The sequence below is a fragment of the Manduca sexta genome, chromosome 9 (genome assembly GCF_014839805.1).
Source record: "Manduca sexta isolate Smith_Timp_Sample1 chromosome 9, JHU_Msex_v1.0, whole genome shotgun sequence".
Lineage (NCBI taxonomy): Eukaryota > Metazoa > Arthropoda > Insecta > Lepidoptera > Sphingidae > Manduca > Manduca sexta.
In genome coordinates this window covers 9,221,001-9,234,615 of record NC_051123.1, presented here as the reverse complement: position 1 = coordinate 9,234,615, position 13,615 = coordinate 9,221,001, and the positions used below count along the sequence as shown (strand labels likewise).

At 32.7% G+C, this 13,615-nt stretch overlaps 2 protein-coding genes across 5 annotated transcripts in view; one reads left to right on the top strand and one right to left on the bottom strand.

The window, feature by feature from the left end:
• Positions 1–4,874, bottom strand: part of LOC115452212 (nucleoside-diphosphatase uda-1) — a 21,421-nt gene extending 16,547 nt beyond the window's left edge. For 2 of the 3 annotated variants that reach the window (XM_030180678.2, XM_030180680.2), the window contains exons 1-2: positions 3,615–3,799; positions 1,101–1,224 (exon numbers count right to left, since the gene is read on the bottom strand). In XM_030180678.2, the coding sequence (XP_030036538.1) occupies positions 1,101–1,224; positions 3,615–3,647 (157 nt within the window). In that variant the 5' untranslated portion in view covers positions 3,648–3,799. Of the gene's footprint in view, positions 1–1,100; positions 1,225–3,614; positions 3,800–4,549 lie in introns of those variants that run through there. The other variant, XM_030180679.2, reaches the window with a different exon arrangement.
• On the top strand, positions 4,218–13,615 carry LOC119188867 (protein lethal(2)k10201-like). 2 transcript variants are annotated; one of them, XM_037436936.1, is made up of 5 exons: positions 4,218–4,438; positions 9,007–9,116; positions 10,672–10,797; positions 11,606–11,762; positions 12,616–13,615. In XM_037436936.1, exons 2-5 carry the CDS (start codon positions 9,064–9,066, stop codon positions 12,949–12,951), a joined length of 672 nt encoding a protein of 223 aa, XP_037292833.1. In that variant the 5' UTR covers positions 4,218–4,438; positions 9,007–9,063; the 3' UTR covers positions 12,952–13,615. The 2 variants fall into 2 exon arrangements, with proteins under 2 accessions (XP_037292833.1, XP_037292834.1); XM_037436937.1 differs by having other exon boundaries at positions 4,236–4,339.

Here is a 13,615-nt window from a genome sequence, read left to right as displayed (position 1 = left end):
AAAATATATTTATTCTGCCACCCACTAGATATTTTGTACCACCGCGTACCGTGTACACAGCTTGCCGGCAAAGTTTACAAACAATTGTTCGCGACTGAGTACTGGCTGGCGCACGTACACAAGCGTAATTCATTACTGTCAAATTAAACTTTTACGATTTCAATTTGAGGAATGTTTTTCAATTTGTTTCATTGTTCGGCGTAAAATAGGGACATGTTTACACTTGTTATGAAATAAGTAGAAAATATATTGTATTATAGTCTTATTTTAACAGCATATTGTATGGAATTCTATTATCTGTACCAAGTGCAGGTTGAGGCAATTCAAAATTAAATGCACAAGGTATTACATGCCACGGCGCGTTTTGAGTTAACACAATATAGACAAAGCGCGTTAAGTATGTGCCATCGTTTGAACTAGAAGAAATATTATAAACTCTATTCAAGTTCAATTTAGAGTTGAAAGTGAAAATGGTCTTTAAATTTACCACTCCTTTGGATCCTACTGCACGCTATATTTATATAAAATTTATAGCGTCTTCTATTTTCAATCGCGCAAATAAAAAGACATTAGAGATCTTCAAATAAGTATCTACAGAATAATAGAAACCAAAAATATTTTACATAATAAAGCTTTGTTGTCAAAATATATTTTTGGTTAATAATTTTTGTAATACCCTAATAAACATATGGGTCAGTTTCCTCAATTGATCTCTGTAAAATTAGGTTTTATATGAGGTCATAAAACATACCACGATAAAACATGATAGTCCTATCCAGTGGCGAAATATAAAATTTTCCGAAAGGGAAACCCGACGCAACATATAGGTACTAATAGGCATGAATGCGATCTGCAAATCATTCTAATGATAATAAGATTTTACATAAAGAGAAGTCGACAGACATCTGTCTAAATGGACCTTTCGCCACTGGTCCAATGTCTAAAGCCTTACCAATAAACATTTTTAATCAGTTATTCTAATCAATATTTAATCTCTGATCCATAAGAGATTTCGTAAGAAATACAACAATGATTTGTCAAAACACTTAATGACGAAACGTATTATTGATAATGAGGAAATAATTTATAAAATTACTCACCTAAGAAATATGTGACAATTAGTGCTAAGACAATGAGAATAATAAATACTTTCTTCAACCTCCGCGGTTGCTTTATAGTCCTACTCCTTATGTTAACATGAGATGAAGAGTTATCATCTTTTAACTGCAACAAAAACATCACAAATTAGTTACATAAACATATTGATATTTTATTGATTCAAATTTAAAGCAAATAAAAGAATTAAATTGTTAGAGGTGACTTCATAATAAATTATAGTTTGGTAATTGTATAATTGTATTCTTAATTTTATATTATGCCAATATATAGGTACATTTATATAAATATTAGTTGATAATATACCTTAATAATTAACCGTTTATTATGTACGAGAAGTAAAAATAGTTCCAAAACCCTGTTACAAAATAACAGGTTGTTACTTTATACTATACAGTGACCATTAAGATTTGTTACCATTTTGTGTCTTTATTAGTTGACAAGCTGTTAAACATGTGTTATCTCTTTCCTTCTAATAAGAATGTTGTAAGACTAGAGAGAAGCTTGTAACAAAGTAACATCACAACAGAATGGAACGCACTGTAACAGGATGTCATCAATAACAGATCTCTTAAACAATAAAAATATCATAAACAAGAATATAGAAGCTTGTGACAGTGTGTAAAGAAACTTTAGGCTATGTGGAACTGGAACTGTTTTTTCTTTTTTTTTGTAACAGTTACCATTTGTATTTTTATCTGTTATATTTAACTGTTACTATAAAATGCCTCACTCCTAGTGTGAAGTCATTTATAATTCAAAACAGTTAGAGTTTCTACTCTTTACTAAATAAGAATGTGTAGTAAATACATTTAACTTTATGTCTTGTTAGTAAATGTTATGCTATATATGCTTTGATTTTATGCTTTTATACTATATCAGTGAACCATTATAAATAAATAATAAACAGTCAATAACAGCTGTGTACACAAAAAACATTGATAGCAATTCTAATAAAATTATAATTCACCTTATACATTATAAACATTTTTTGTAGCAGCAGAAATAATAAAAACTCTTTGGCAAACATGTATACTTGGATAGAATACTTATAAATTTATTTATTATATTTACCCAAATATAAGAACAGCTAAGAATATATTATGATAGTTTGTTTTTTAACTTGTGTATATTGCAAGTTACAGACTAATGGGATTTTGTAACAAAATCACTGAAATGCAAAATCTAACAAACACCCAAGAAATGTTATTGGGTGGCTGATTACTGTATATTTAATGGATAGATTAAGAATTAACACAAAATAAGTATTTTTTTCCACTTCTAATAGTAATACAAATTATTCTAGGCCTTAGTTGTTATCTAAGCCTTCTGAATGACTTCCAATCACACTAACAACCATCATACATTTCATACATACATACATAGTATCATCACACCTTTATCCCATAGGGGTAGGCAGAGACTATAGATTGCCACTTTGCATGGTCCTGGCATACTTCTCGAGCTTCCTCAACCTTCATTAATCCTTTCATGCATTCCCTCCGGTTCCGGGTACTTTCGACCTGGCCTTTACTGAGAATGTCAGATATCTACATTTCATAATATTGATAAAAGTAATATGTTACATCCAAACCTGAACTTTTAGTTTCATACTTCATATGTAGATGACAGGTATTTATTTTTTCATAATATTATGATAAACAATTATATTACACATATCAGTTACAGTGGGACCATTTTGATGTCAACTCTCTGTAAGTTTGTGATCAATCAAGTCCATTACCAAATTTGTTTTTGAAACAATTTTTACTGGTCACACTTTATTTATATTTGCTATTATTATTACTTGATATTGGCGAAATCACTGATAGATAAACAGAGGAAGCTATAATATACTGGTGCATATTCTTTTAAAATTAAATTAAATTAAATAATTTATTTGAACCTGTAAAATTTTATACATTATTTAGATTTCATCAATATTAGCTCTACCAGCAGTTCGGAAAGAAGTTCTAACCAAAAAATTATGAGCAAGAAATTCCTGTGTTGCAAATTTTCTGGTACATTTACATATCTTTATGTAATTAAACTTATGGTTAATGTTATTGAATCAGTTTACTAATTAGAAGAGTATATAATCAATTATAAAAACAAAATTCTCTTTACTATATAATAAATTCAGTCATAGTACTTCAAAGAAAATAAAGAACTTATGGCAAACCATTAAAATATTTTGTTACTTGTCTTTTATATTCTGCTTTTTAATACCGGCTACTATTATCAAGAACACAAAACACCATTCATGCATTTCTCACACGATTTATTTACGTGGATAATATCACTATAGAGTTTATTCCGATTACTTCACGGCAAAATTAGCATTAAAATAATCCTAAGGCATTGAAAATTCTATACACCATCACACTATAGATAAGCGAAGGTTCTTGCGGTTTTTTTATATTTACGACAATATTACATATACGATTTCAAGATGCTATTTATAAAAAGAAAACTAAACATTCAATATAAAATCATACCTCTAAATATCTGTACGTGCTGAACTTTCCCATTGTTAATAAATTTAAACATCACAACTAACGTATTATGATATAATACTGATTTTATTTCGAATACTGTAAACGTAGCGCATTTTAAATAAATTAATACAAAAATTAAACAACCAACCAGGCGAACCACTGTAATAAAACTTCATAACATAATGACAGGAAATGTCAATGTCATAAACAATAGATAATTTTTGTCTAAGGCAACTTTGAGAATCGACTAATTGGTCATTCGATATGACATAACTATTCAATATAAATATCGTAATAAAAAATACAACACTGCATCTTTTTTCTAAACAACTTCGATATATGTAAAAAATCCTTCATATACGTCTGTGTCCATTCACTCATACATTGAAATACTTCAAGCGTTAAAACGTATTTTTCTTATATAACTACAATATGTTAGTATCGAAACTCATTTACTTTATTTTTAGGAAATAAATAGAATCTCGTTTTTGTTACACCTAAATTTATAAAAAATATACATTTTACCTAATTTTTCATTTTTAGTTTTTTTTAGATTACTGTAGCGTCTCTAGCGGGATAAAATCAGTTCTCTGTTATTATCTATTATCATAAATTTGACACTTCACACTAGCAGAATATGTACAAACTGTAATCAACACCTGGCGAAAATTTAAATAAATATATCTAAATCAATAACTAGCCCTTCCCAGACAGTAACCCATTAGGTACTTTGATCGTATTTACTATTCAGTATTTAGGATAAAATAACCAAACTATAGTACTTATTGGTAATTTGTTCAAGGACACAGGAAGCTACTAAAGTTGTAAGTTAGTCTGTATTTACTTTTTTTATAACTGTTAAATATTATTCAACCGCTATAATAGGTATTACATCATTTTGCGCAATACAAAAATATGAATCTACATGTACTCACCTTTCTTTGCCTTACGGACATTTTTACTGTTTTCCTTGTTTATAATATTATGAATACCGTTAATACACCACTAAATGCGGTAACTAGAGCACTAAACACGATCAATAAAAACACGTCGCAATATCAGTTCCTATTTTATTAATCAAAGACGTCACTCATAACAATGATTATTCACTCACGTGTGTATTACGCGAGTGTAATATAAATAATGAGTTGAATGATGCTAAGGAAGTTGAGGTTATTATCTTAGTAACAACTAAGCGGCATTTATTGGACCGTGTCGGCAGCCGAACTGTTCCGCGGCTCGCGATGATGACTTGCATGAGTGGTTATATTTTATCAGCTGTATGAACGACAATCAGCAAATCGAGGTCAAGTCTGAGTACTGTCGAGAATTGAATGAATACATAATCTCAACGCAGTGAATCTGCTGAATGGGGTGCCAAAATAGGTGTATAGTTGTGTGTGTTCCCCTATTGGGCATTCTATTAATCAAGATCTAACTAACAACATTTTTATATAGGTACCCACTACCCACTTACCTTGTTTCCTGTAGGTGTTTACAGTTTTTATTTTTGCTATACCTACGTATCTAGGATTGTAAGTATAAATCTATATAATTTAGGAAATGGTAATATACACGCGAAGTTGACGGTATGTAGAAGGTAATTTCTGGATATGAGTTTACGCACATGGGGCAGGTGTTGAGAGGGGATAGCTGCTTTTCTTCTTGGATTTTGTATACTTACCTATTACGTAAAGTACCGCTGTACCAGCCGTTTCAATGGTATACGGTCCCTCTTAACCCAAACACTAATCTTCACCAGGTACCAAAAAGGTTACTTTGCCCTAAAGGGCGGAGGACCCCCGAAAAATTTCGATATAGGGTTATAGCAAGCTCTGCCAATAATACTTACATATTGTGGTATTAATTATTTTTATTGAACTACTGGAACTTCTTGGTTTTGGACGACCAACAGCTCATCCACTCCGAGACCATAAAGGCTGCAAAGGTTTCGGACTTGAGAGAATTTAAATTAAACATAAAAACCGGGAAAACCGTTAATTACTTTTATTTTAATACGTAAGTGTCTATTTAAAAAATATTTTTGCTTCCCTTGTCCCCTAATGTGCCGAAAGGTAGTCCGCCGCTCGTGTATCTAACACTACTTACACAACTGAAAAATTATCTTAATAATATCCTTGAGGAATGTAGGTAGAAAATTTATTTCAATCCTTTGTGATCCCGGGGTTTCGGGGATAACCCCGAAATTAAGGTACCCCATATTATTTTTTTTCTTTTGTTAAAACAATGAGAATCAAATTATAATCTACAAATTAATCATATTATAACTTTCCAGTCAATAAACTAAAATTAAAATAAAAAACGTCAGTCTGAAATCAGCTGATGTAATACGCACACATCACGTCTTTATCCTCGAAAAGGTAGGCAGATGTGCAACTAGGGTATCCGCTTTTCGAAAAGTATGTTCCATCTCATGATGTGATAGGGGGCTATCGCCATGTCGCACCCAAATTCCAGACTCCGGATAGATACTAAGAAAAAAAATAGGTTTGAATATCAATTTGGGCAGTTGCCCGGCTTGGGAACGAAGAAATACTTCCATGTGCGTTCCACGCTTTTATACAGCCAATTAATTTTAACCAGAAACTATTGTACTTCTAGTAAAATTATTAAGTTAGTTACAAATTTTTTGTATTTAGAATCGTACAATAATCGTTACACAGCAAAAAATCATATGTACTTATTTAATATAGCAATATCATTTTTATTATCAAACCTTTATAATGCCATTCATTACGTTTCCATTATTTACGCTTGCCAACACAACTGAAATCAGTTGGTATAACAGGATGACATCCAAAAATGTCAAGGGATAAAAGCGCTTCTCGCTTTAATCCTTTTCTTTTATATCCCCTGAAGTTCTAGGGATAAGAGCATTTTGTTTAAAATGCCTTTAATTTTTATTTCCCGAAGATTCTTTCAATACTGTAGACCTCTTGTTTGATATAAAATTATCTGCAAATTGGCCGGGATTTCGATATTCCAAGATTCACGATCCCATGCCTATAAATTTACTTCAGCTACGACGGTATTGTACAAAGTATAATGTTTTTCATTCGTATCATTATTCATTGTCGACAACCTTGGTTAGTAGAGAAGCGTGGCTAAACGCCGATGGAGATGATAAGCCTGTAAAACTACAGACGCTAATCAAAATTTTGTTTAGTCATTGCGGATGACGTGGAGCCTCAAAGGGGAAAAGTGAGGATTAGTTGAAACCATTAAATCAGACACGTAACCAATTTCTGCGGTTCGGTATTTTCCCTGACTTCTATATGATCAATAATAACTCGTTATTTCTCTGGATCCTGCAGGTTAGGTCATAAGGATAATCTAGGTTCTAAATATGTGCTCATGACCTAAATTATGTCCTAGACCAGAGACGGCGAACCTTGAATGGTTAACGTGCCATTATTTTATTAAAAAAGGACCCGTAACGTGCTACCTAGGACCGGGTTTATCTATCCGACTGCGTCTTTAGCGATTTTTTTTTGTCCCAACAAAGTTTTTTTATCGGCTCCCGGTAAAGAGGCATCACTGCACCTGGTGCTTAAGCGAAGTGTAGCCCAAAGAAGATACATATACAATGTTTAGCATATTACTCGCGTGCCCGAATTATTTCGTCACTGGCGCGCGTGCCACTGGTTCGCCATTAAGGCTCGACCGAGACGGGTTTTTCATTCTCGGCCGAGACCGAGACCGAGACCGAGAATGAAATAAAATCTCGGCCGAGACCGAGAATAGACAAATCATGAATAAACTATAAAAAAATTGTTAACTGTATACTACAGTAGGCACTGTTTATAAAAAACCGCTTAACAATCAAAGTCAAATAACATAATATAGTATAAATTTTTTTCGGTATTTTCACCCTTCAAAGAGTGTCTCCTTTTATCGTACAAGTAATAACTCAGCAAAACAATACTTATAAAATAATTTTAACAAAAAATTAAACCGCCTTCAAAACCAAAAAATAATTTCACATAACAGGTATATGAGGTATATAGGAAATTTAGCTCATAGATGGACTATGCAACAAATATAGCTTAACTAGCAATTTTAATTAGGCACCGGCTCCAAAATTGGTATCCAATATATACCTGTAACGTGAAATATTTTTTTGGTTTTGAGTGGTTTTTGAAGGCGGTTTAATTTTTTGTTCGATGATGATTCACCTCCTCGATGGCGTGTTTCACTCACGATACGACTATTGCGCTCAAGAGTTACACCTCTGAGTACCCCTGAAAAGGGGAAAAGGTGTGATGCTATATATATGCATGTAAGAAGTAGAGTCAACTAAACCCAACCCAAAAACACAACTGATATGTTTCACACACAGTACGACTATCGCGCTGAAATGTTACGCCTCTGCCTACCCCTGACACTCGGAAAAGATGTTATGCTATATGTATAAGTATATGAGAAGTACACTCAACCAAATTCAATGCAAAAACATAACTAAAAACGTCATAGGAAAGCAAAATTCGCGATTTCGTTTTCTAGGACAACATAATTATTCTAGTTTTTTTTAAAACAAACTACTGAAGCGATGTTGAAAAAAAAATTATGGGACCAATCTGGAGAGAAATTCTTTCGAATAAAAAAAGAAATTTCCAAATCGGTTCATAAATGAGCGAGTTCTGAGGTAACAAACATACAAAAGAAAAAAATCATTCCCGTCGAATTGATAACCTCCTCCTTTTTTTGAACTCGGTTAAAAAGTACTTACATTTATGCAATTTATACGATGTATTAAATATTGGATCTCACTGCTGGGAACATCTCTCCTTTACTACTGAGAGGGTTTAGGCATTCACCAAGCTGGCCTAATGTGGGTTTGTTACTTACTTTTATTAACTAGAATATTTTTACTAATTTCAATTTAACAACAATCAACAATGGCTAAATAAACCGTGAACGAACGGCGCGAAGGCGGCCGCAGTTCACCAACTGGACTCCAACCAATCACAACGCAGACTGCCTACTCACTCACTCACACCGAGCGACGAATATGGCTGCGCGCTGATTTGAATCTCATTCTGTTCCGTACAAAGTTTCTCGGTAATTGCCGAGAATCTCGGCGGTTTTTAGCCGAGAACCGAGACAAAATTCTCGGCTGGATTTATAGCCGAGAATGCCGAGACCGAGACCGAGACCGAGATCTCGGTCGAGCCTTATTCGCCATCTCTATCCTAGACGATGCAGTTTGTATTTCACTTCCTTTACTAACATAGGTCAATGTGGAAATATAAACAGTAAAATGATAATAATAATATAATTTACTCACTTATTTCTATGCTCGTTATAAGGTTTAAATTTTGTGAATTAATATTCGTATACAAAAACAGTTGTATGAAATGTTCTGTTACAGATATTACAAGAGTTAAGAGAAGGACTAAGTGCGAAGCTTAAAGAACTCCTCGTGACCATGGCCATGCCACCCGTGGCATCCGTTCCTGAAGTTTCCAAACATGATACCAAGTAAGACTTACCACCAGTTATATAGGATTCTATACAAGTTAAGACCTCCTCTACCTCAGCTAGCATCAATACTGTTGATTGTTCATCAAATTGTTTACCGCGATCTAAATATAGAGATGCCTTCCCGCTGTGTTCTAACATTTCCCCTCCCGGTTCGCTGTAGTTGATAAACCTTGAGTTACCAGTACCTCATTAGCAAGGACACTGGATTCTACACAAGAAAAATGGCAAGATAGTGTTATGGTATCTTAAAAAGCTACGTAGTTGGTAGTTGTGCATATATTAGCAATAAAATATTTAATTAACCAGAATCGCAGGTTGGGGGTTTTTTTTGTATTTTTTATACGGTCTAACGATTTTCTTGAGGCTGGAACCTCTGGGGTGTCATCGGTGGCGACCGTTCGTAAGTCCTAAGCCTCACTGCAACATCCTATAATAGTGTGTTCGGCCATTGTGGCCGAGCCCAAAGTGGAGTGGACAAAAGGGTTCTTCGAAGAAAAGGAGGACATTATAACAACCCAAAACGTTATGTGCTTGTGTTAATAAATATTCATTTGAATGCAGGCACCGTAATTCTATACGTTTGGTTATAAGAGAAATATTATAAAAGTAATTACATAAATTCAAATAGATGTAGATATGTCATATCCAAATACAAGAAGGTAATACAATAGACCTGATGTGAAATAATGAATTTAATTAAGCTTGAAACACGAATCCACGGCGCAACCACCGCGTGCACCCATTTTTAGCCATGTGTGTTCCGTCCCATGATGTGATAGGGGACGAGCCTAACGAAATATCGGGTACAAATTCTAAACAATGGACTGATACTGAGCAAAAAAACAAAACAAAACTTTGCCTGACCCGGGATTCGAACCTAGGACCTCAGAGCGTTGCCGTACCGCGCATGCGTACGTTAAAATTATTGTCTGAACTTATTGTAGAATCGCTTCATCGGAAACTGATAAACGAGCACCATAGTTAATCTTTGTTCAAAATTATTAAAACTATAATAGTCAGTTATTTGCAATTAAGTACTTAAATCAATATTACAGCATAATTAGATAGGCAGCCAATATGATAGGCAACCTTTAGGTGGAAAACCGGAAATTAATAACAATTGAAATTAACCGTAGTTATCATTAACCGAGTAATTTAACGAAGTTATGTACCTGAGTACTGAGAGCGAATTCTATGTAAATGTATGATCAAAATTTGGTTTAAATTTAATTATTATGTACCTGCTTATGGTTTTTTAATGACAACAGTAGAAATAGAAACGTTGCGAAGTTACACATGCTTTAAAATAATTTACAATAGTATTACATACTTATCTTGCCCATTACAATGTAACTAATAACAAATTAAATATTTATGTAACGTATATCCACATTATAATCTAGATTAGAATATTTTCTTTATGTTCTGTAGCAGGTATTTGTGCACTTTATTAAAAAAAAACGAGGACCCGGGTTAAATATTCCAGTAATTCTATTTTCAAAATTGATTATTTTTTTTTATATTCATATTTAATATGGTGGTTGTTTTTCAGTATGAAAGCTCTCGCAGAACTTGTAGAGCTGTTAACCTCCTTATCGGAGAAGGGAATTGATCCAAAAAGTTTGTATGCCGCTATTGATAAACCTCCGCCGCGACTTGGAATCCATGACGACGAAGCGTAAGAACTGCTATTGTATAATTTTAGGGTCAATTTTTAAATCATCAAAAGTTATTCATAACACAAATAAATTTACAATTGCATTTGTAAAGTTCATAAATATGGTTGTTTGACATATTTCAGTTATAATGTATTCATTAGATCACTTGTATGTGACTCAAAAATCGAACCTAAGTAATTTAAATTAATTCTTACAAACGTTATCAATCAGTGCATTGCATTAACTGTTTTTGCTTTCTTACGTCAAATAATTGGAGATTTAAAGAAGCTAGAGGACGGCGTGATGCCTTCATGTTGCTTAAACATATCCTAAGAAATGCCGCTCCTACCAGCTTCGTTAGGATCCAATAAACATTTTAATAACTATTAAACTTAATATTTAGTAAGTATAATATGATTTTCGAATTTATTTGACGTAAAAAGAAATATTTAGATACTCTTACACAGTGTTCAGATTTCAAACAAGTAGGTTTTATCCGTCGATTTAATTAAATATAAATACAATCCCCAATATTTTAGTCGATCGATCACAAATATTGACCAATCAGAATGAAATTTAATTGACATGTTTACGAATGAAACGTTTTTATTGTTTTATCCTTATAATCGGACTGAAGATTAAGATTAGGATCGTGTATTGAAATCTGTCAGTTAACATTAACACAACGAACATAGAGTAGAGAATAGTTTTGTATTTTTTTTTTATCAATGGCAAGGCAATGTGGCCTCACAATGAAATTATTTGATCGACTTATATTTTGATCTATTTATCCGGTTGGTCTGGTCGTGAAATACATCTTTATTGCAGATTTACGGATGAAGCGGTATTTATAGAACACAATGACAATCACAGATATGCATGTGGTCAATGCAAGAAAGTGCTGCCAAACCCGTATTTGCTGGATCTACATATTAGAGAAAACCATGATTCATTCTTCTCTGCTATGGCAGAGAGGAAACCTTCAGTAAGTTTATACAACAACTAACACTAAAGTTGATTTTCCAATTTTTTAGAGACTTTCCCGCCCTCACAACCACCACTACAACTCCTGTAAGCCAAGATCAGCAATAGCACGCATTTTGTGACACCGAGCAGTGAAGCTCGAGGAGTCTCAGGGAAAACTAATATGTCATTATCCCGCAACGAAATTAATCAAATAGAAAGATAGGGAGGAGTTGGGAATATTAATTGTCCACTTCCCTCCAGAGCAATGCGGGTGACAAAATCATGATGTTGCAATTGTTAGATAAAAGATATTTTTAGGATTAAATACAGCTGAAAAATTGAAAATAATTACATTTGCGAGAATAAAATTATAGTTAAATTATCTAATTATCTCGTTTTTACATTCAGTTTGGTTATGATTTTTCAATGGATTACTTTTATCTAATGGTTAAAAAATTTGCCTTTGCTGATAAATTGTAACTGCGAGGGTTTTGAAGATTTCTGGATCGTTAGAAGTAAATGCAGACACAGCTCGATTTTTCCTAATGAAACAGCAATAATTTAAGTAATGCTTAAGGGTATTCTTAAAGATTTTTATAGTTACTAATAATTTAATTCACATATATTTTTAAACGCCTATGTTGCTCAAAAATTGCGTAATATTTAACAAACAGAAAAATAATTGAATAGTACAATTACCTTTGTTGAACTTGAAAAGGGCCTCTTATTCACATGTTGTTTTTCTTTTCTGAATTCGCTGTCAAGAACAGACCAACAAACCCGACATTAAGGCTTTCATGCAGTTAAAAAAATAATGGGACATTTGATAATTTTTTTTTTATTTGACTTATATTATTTTTCTTTTTTTTCAGTATTGCTGTTTCGTAGAAGAATGCACTGAAAAGTTTTCGACCCCCACAGACAGATTAGAGCATGGTGTCCTTGTCCATAAATTGCCCAAAGATTTCAGATTTGATTGCAGACCAAAAAATAAAAAGAAGACCAATAAACCAAAGAATAAGTCCAAGGATGAATTTGTGGATTTGTCTATGGAAATTGATAAGGGTCCAGAAAAAAAAATCCATGAGTTGCACAAAAAAAATCCATTATTTGGGCATCCCATTTCAAAACATGGAGGTCAAAAAAAAAGAATCGATATTGATGGCGTCATGAAAGATTTAAAAGACAGCTTACCTGATGAAAATTAGATCAATAGTTATTTGCTATCAAGCATATTTATACTCTGGTAAAAACTAAATGTGATTGGCATGCATCCAGAACACATAATCAAAATAATCCTGTATCTGCCAAGTTACCAAGTATTTATACAGTTTAAATATATTCAAGATCAGCATTTCATGTAAATTGTCATTATATCACGCTGATTTTGCCAGATATCATATAAACAAGTTTTATTTGATTTAGTCCTAGATTTTTCTAGATTTTTTAATGTAGCTACCCACAGTGGTGGTTATAAGCAAATTTTTCAGTCCATTGCTGTTACATTTTTTTTTCACAAATTCCTCATTGCATTTATTTTCTGTCTGATAGTCACAGCTAATCATAAAAGCCACTTGTTATTAGCATTTTATGAAGTAGCATAGTGTATATATTATTTACATTTAAATACACTGTAGTTTATTGCAGTTAAAACATATAAAGTAGTTGAGTAGTTCCAAGGTAGAGGAAAGTAGAGATAAAATATACTTTACACACCCACATATTCTTTACAGATAACTACAAAAAAAAATAGATAAACCATTTTTCATGACAACTTATTCCGTAGTTCTAAATTTGTTATTGCATTAGTGTTGTTCGTAAAATAGTTTATCGAAGTTAGTCTATGATTAATAAAGAGATCTCAATACCAAA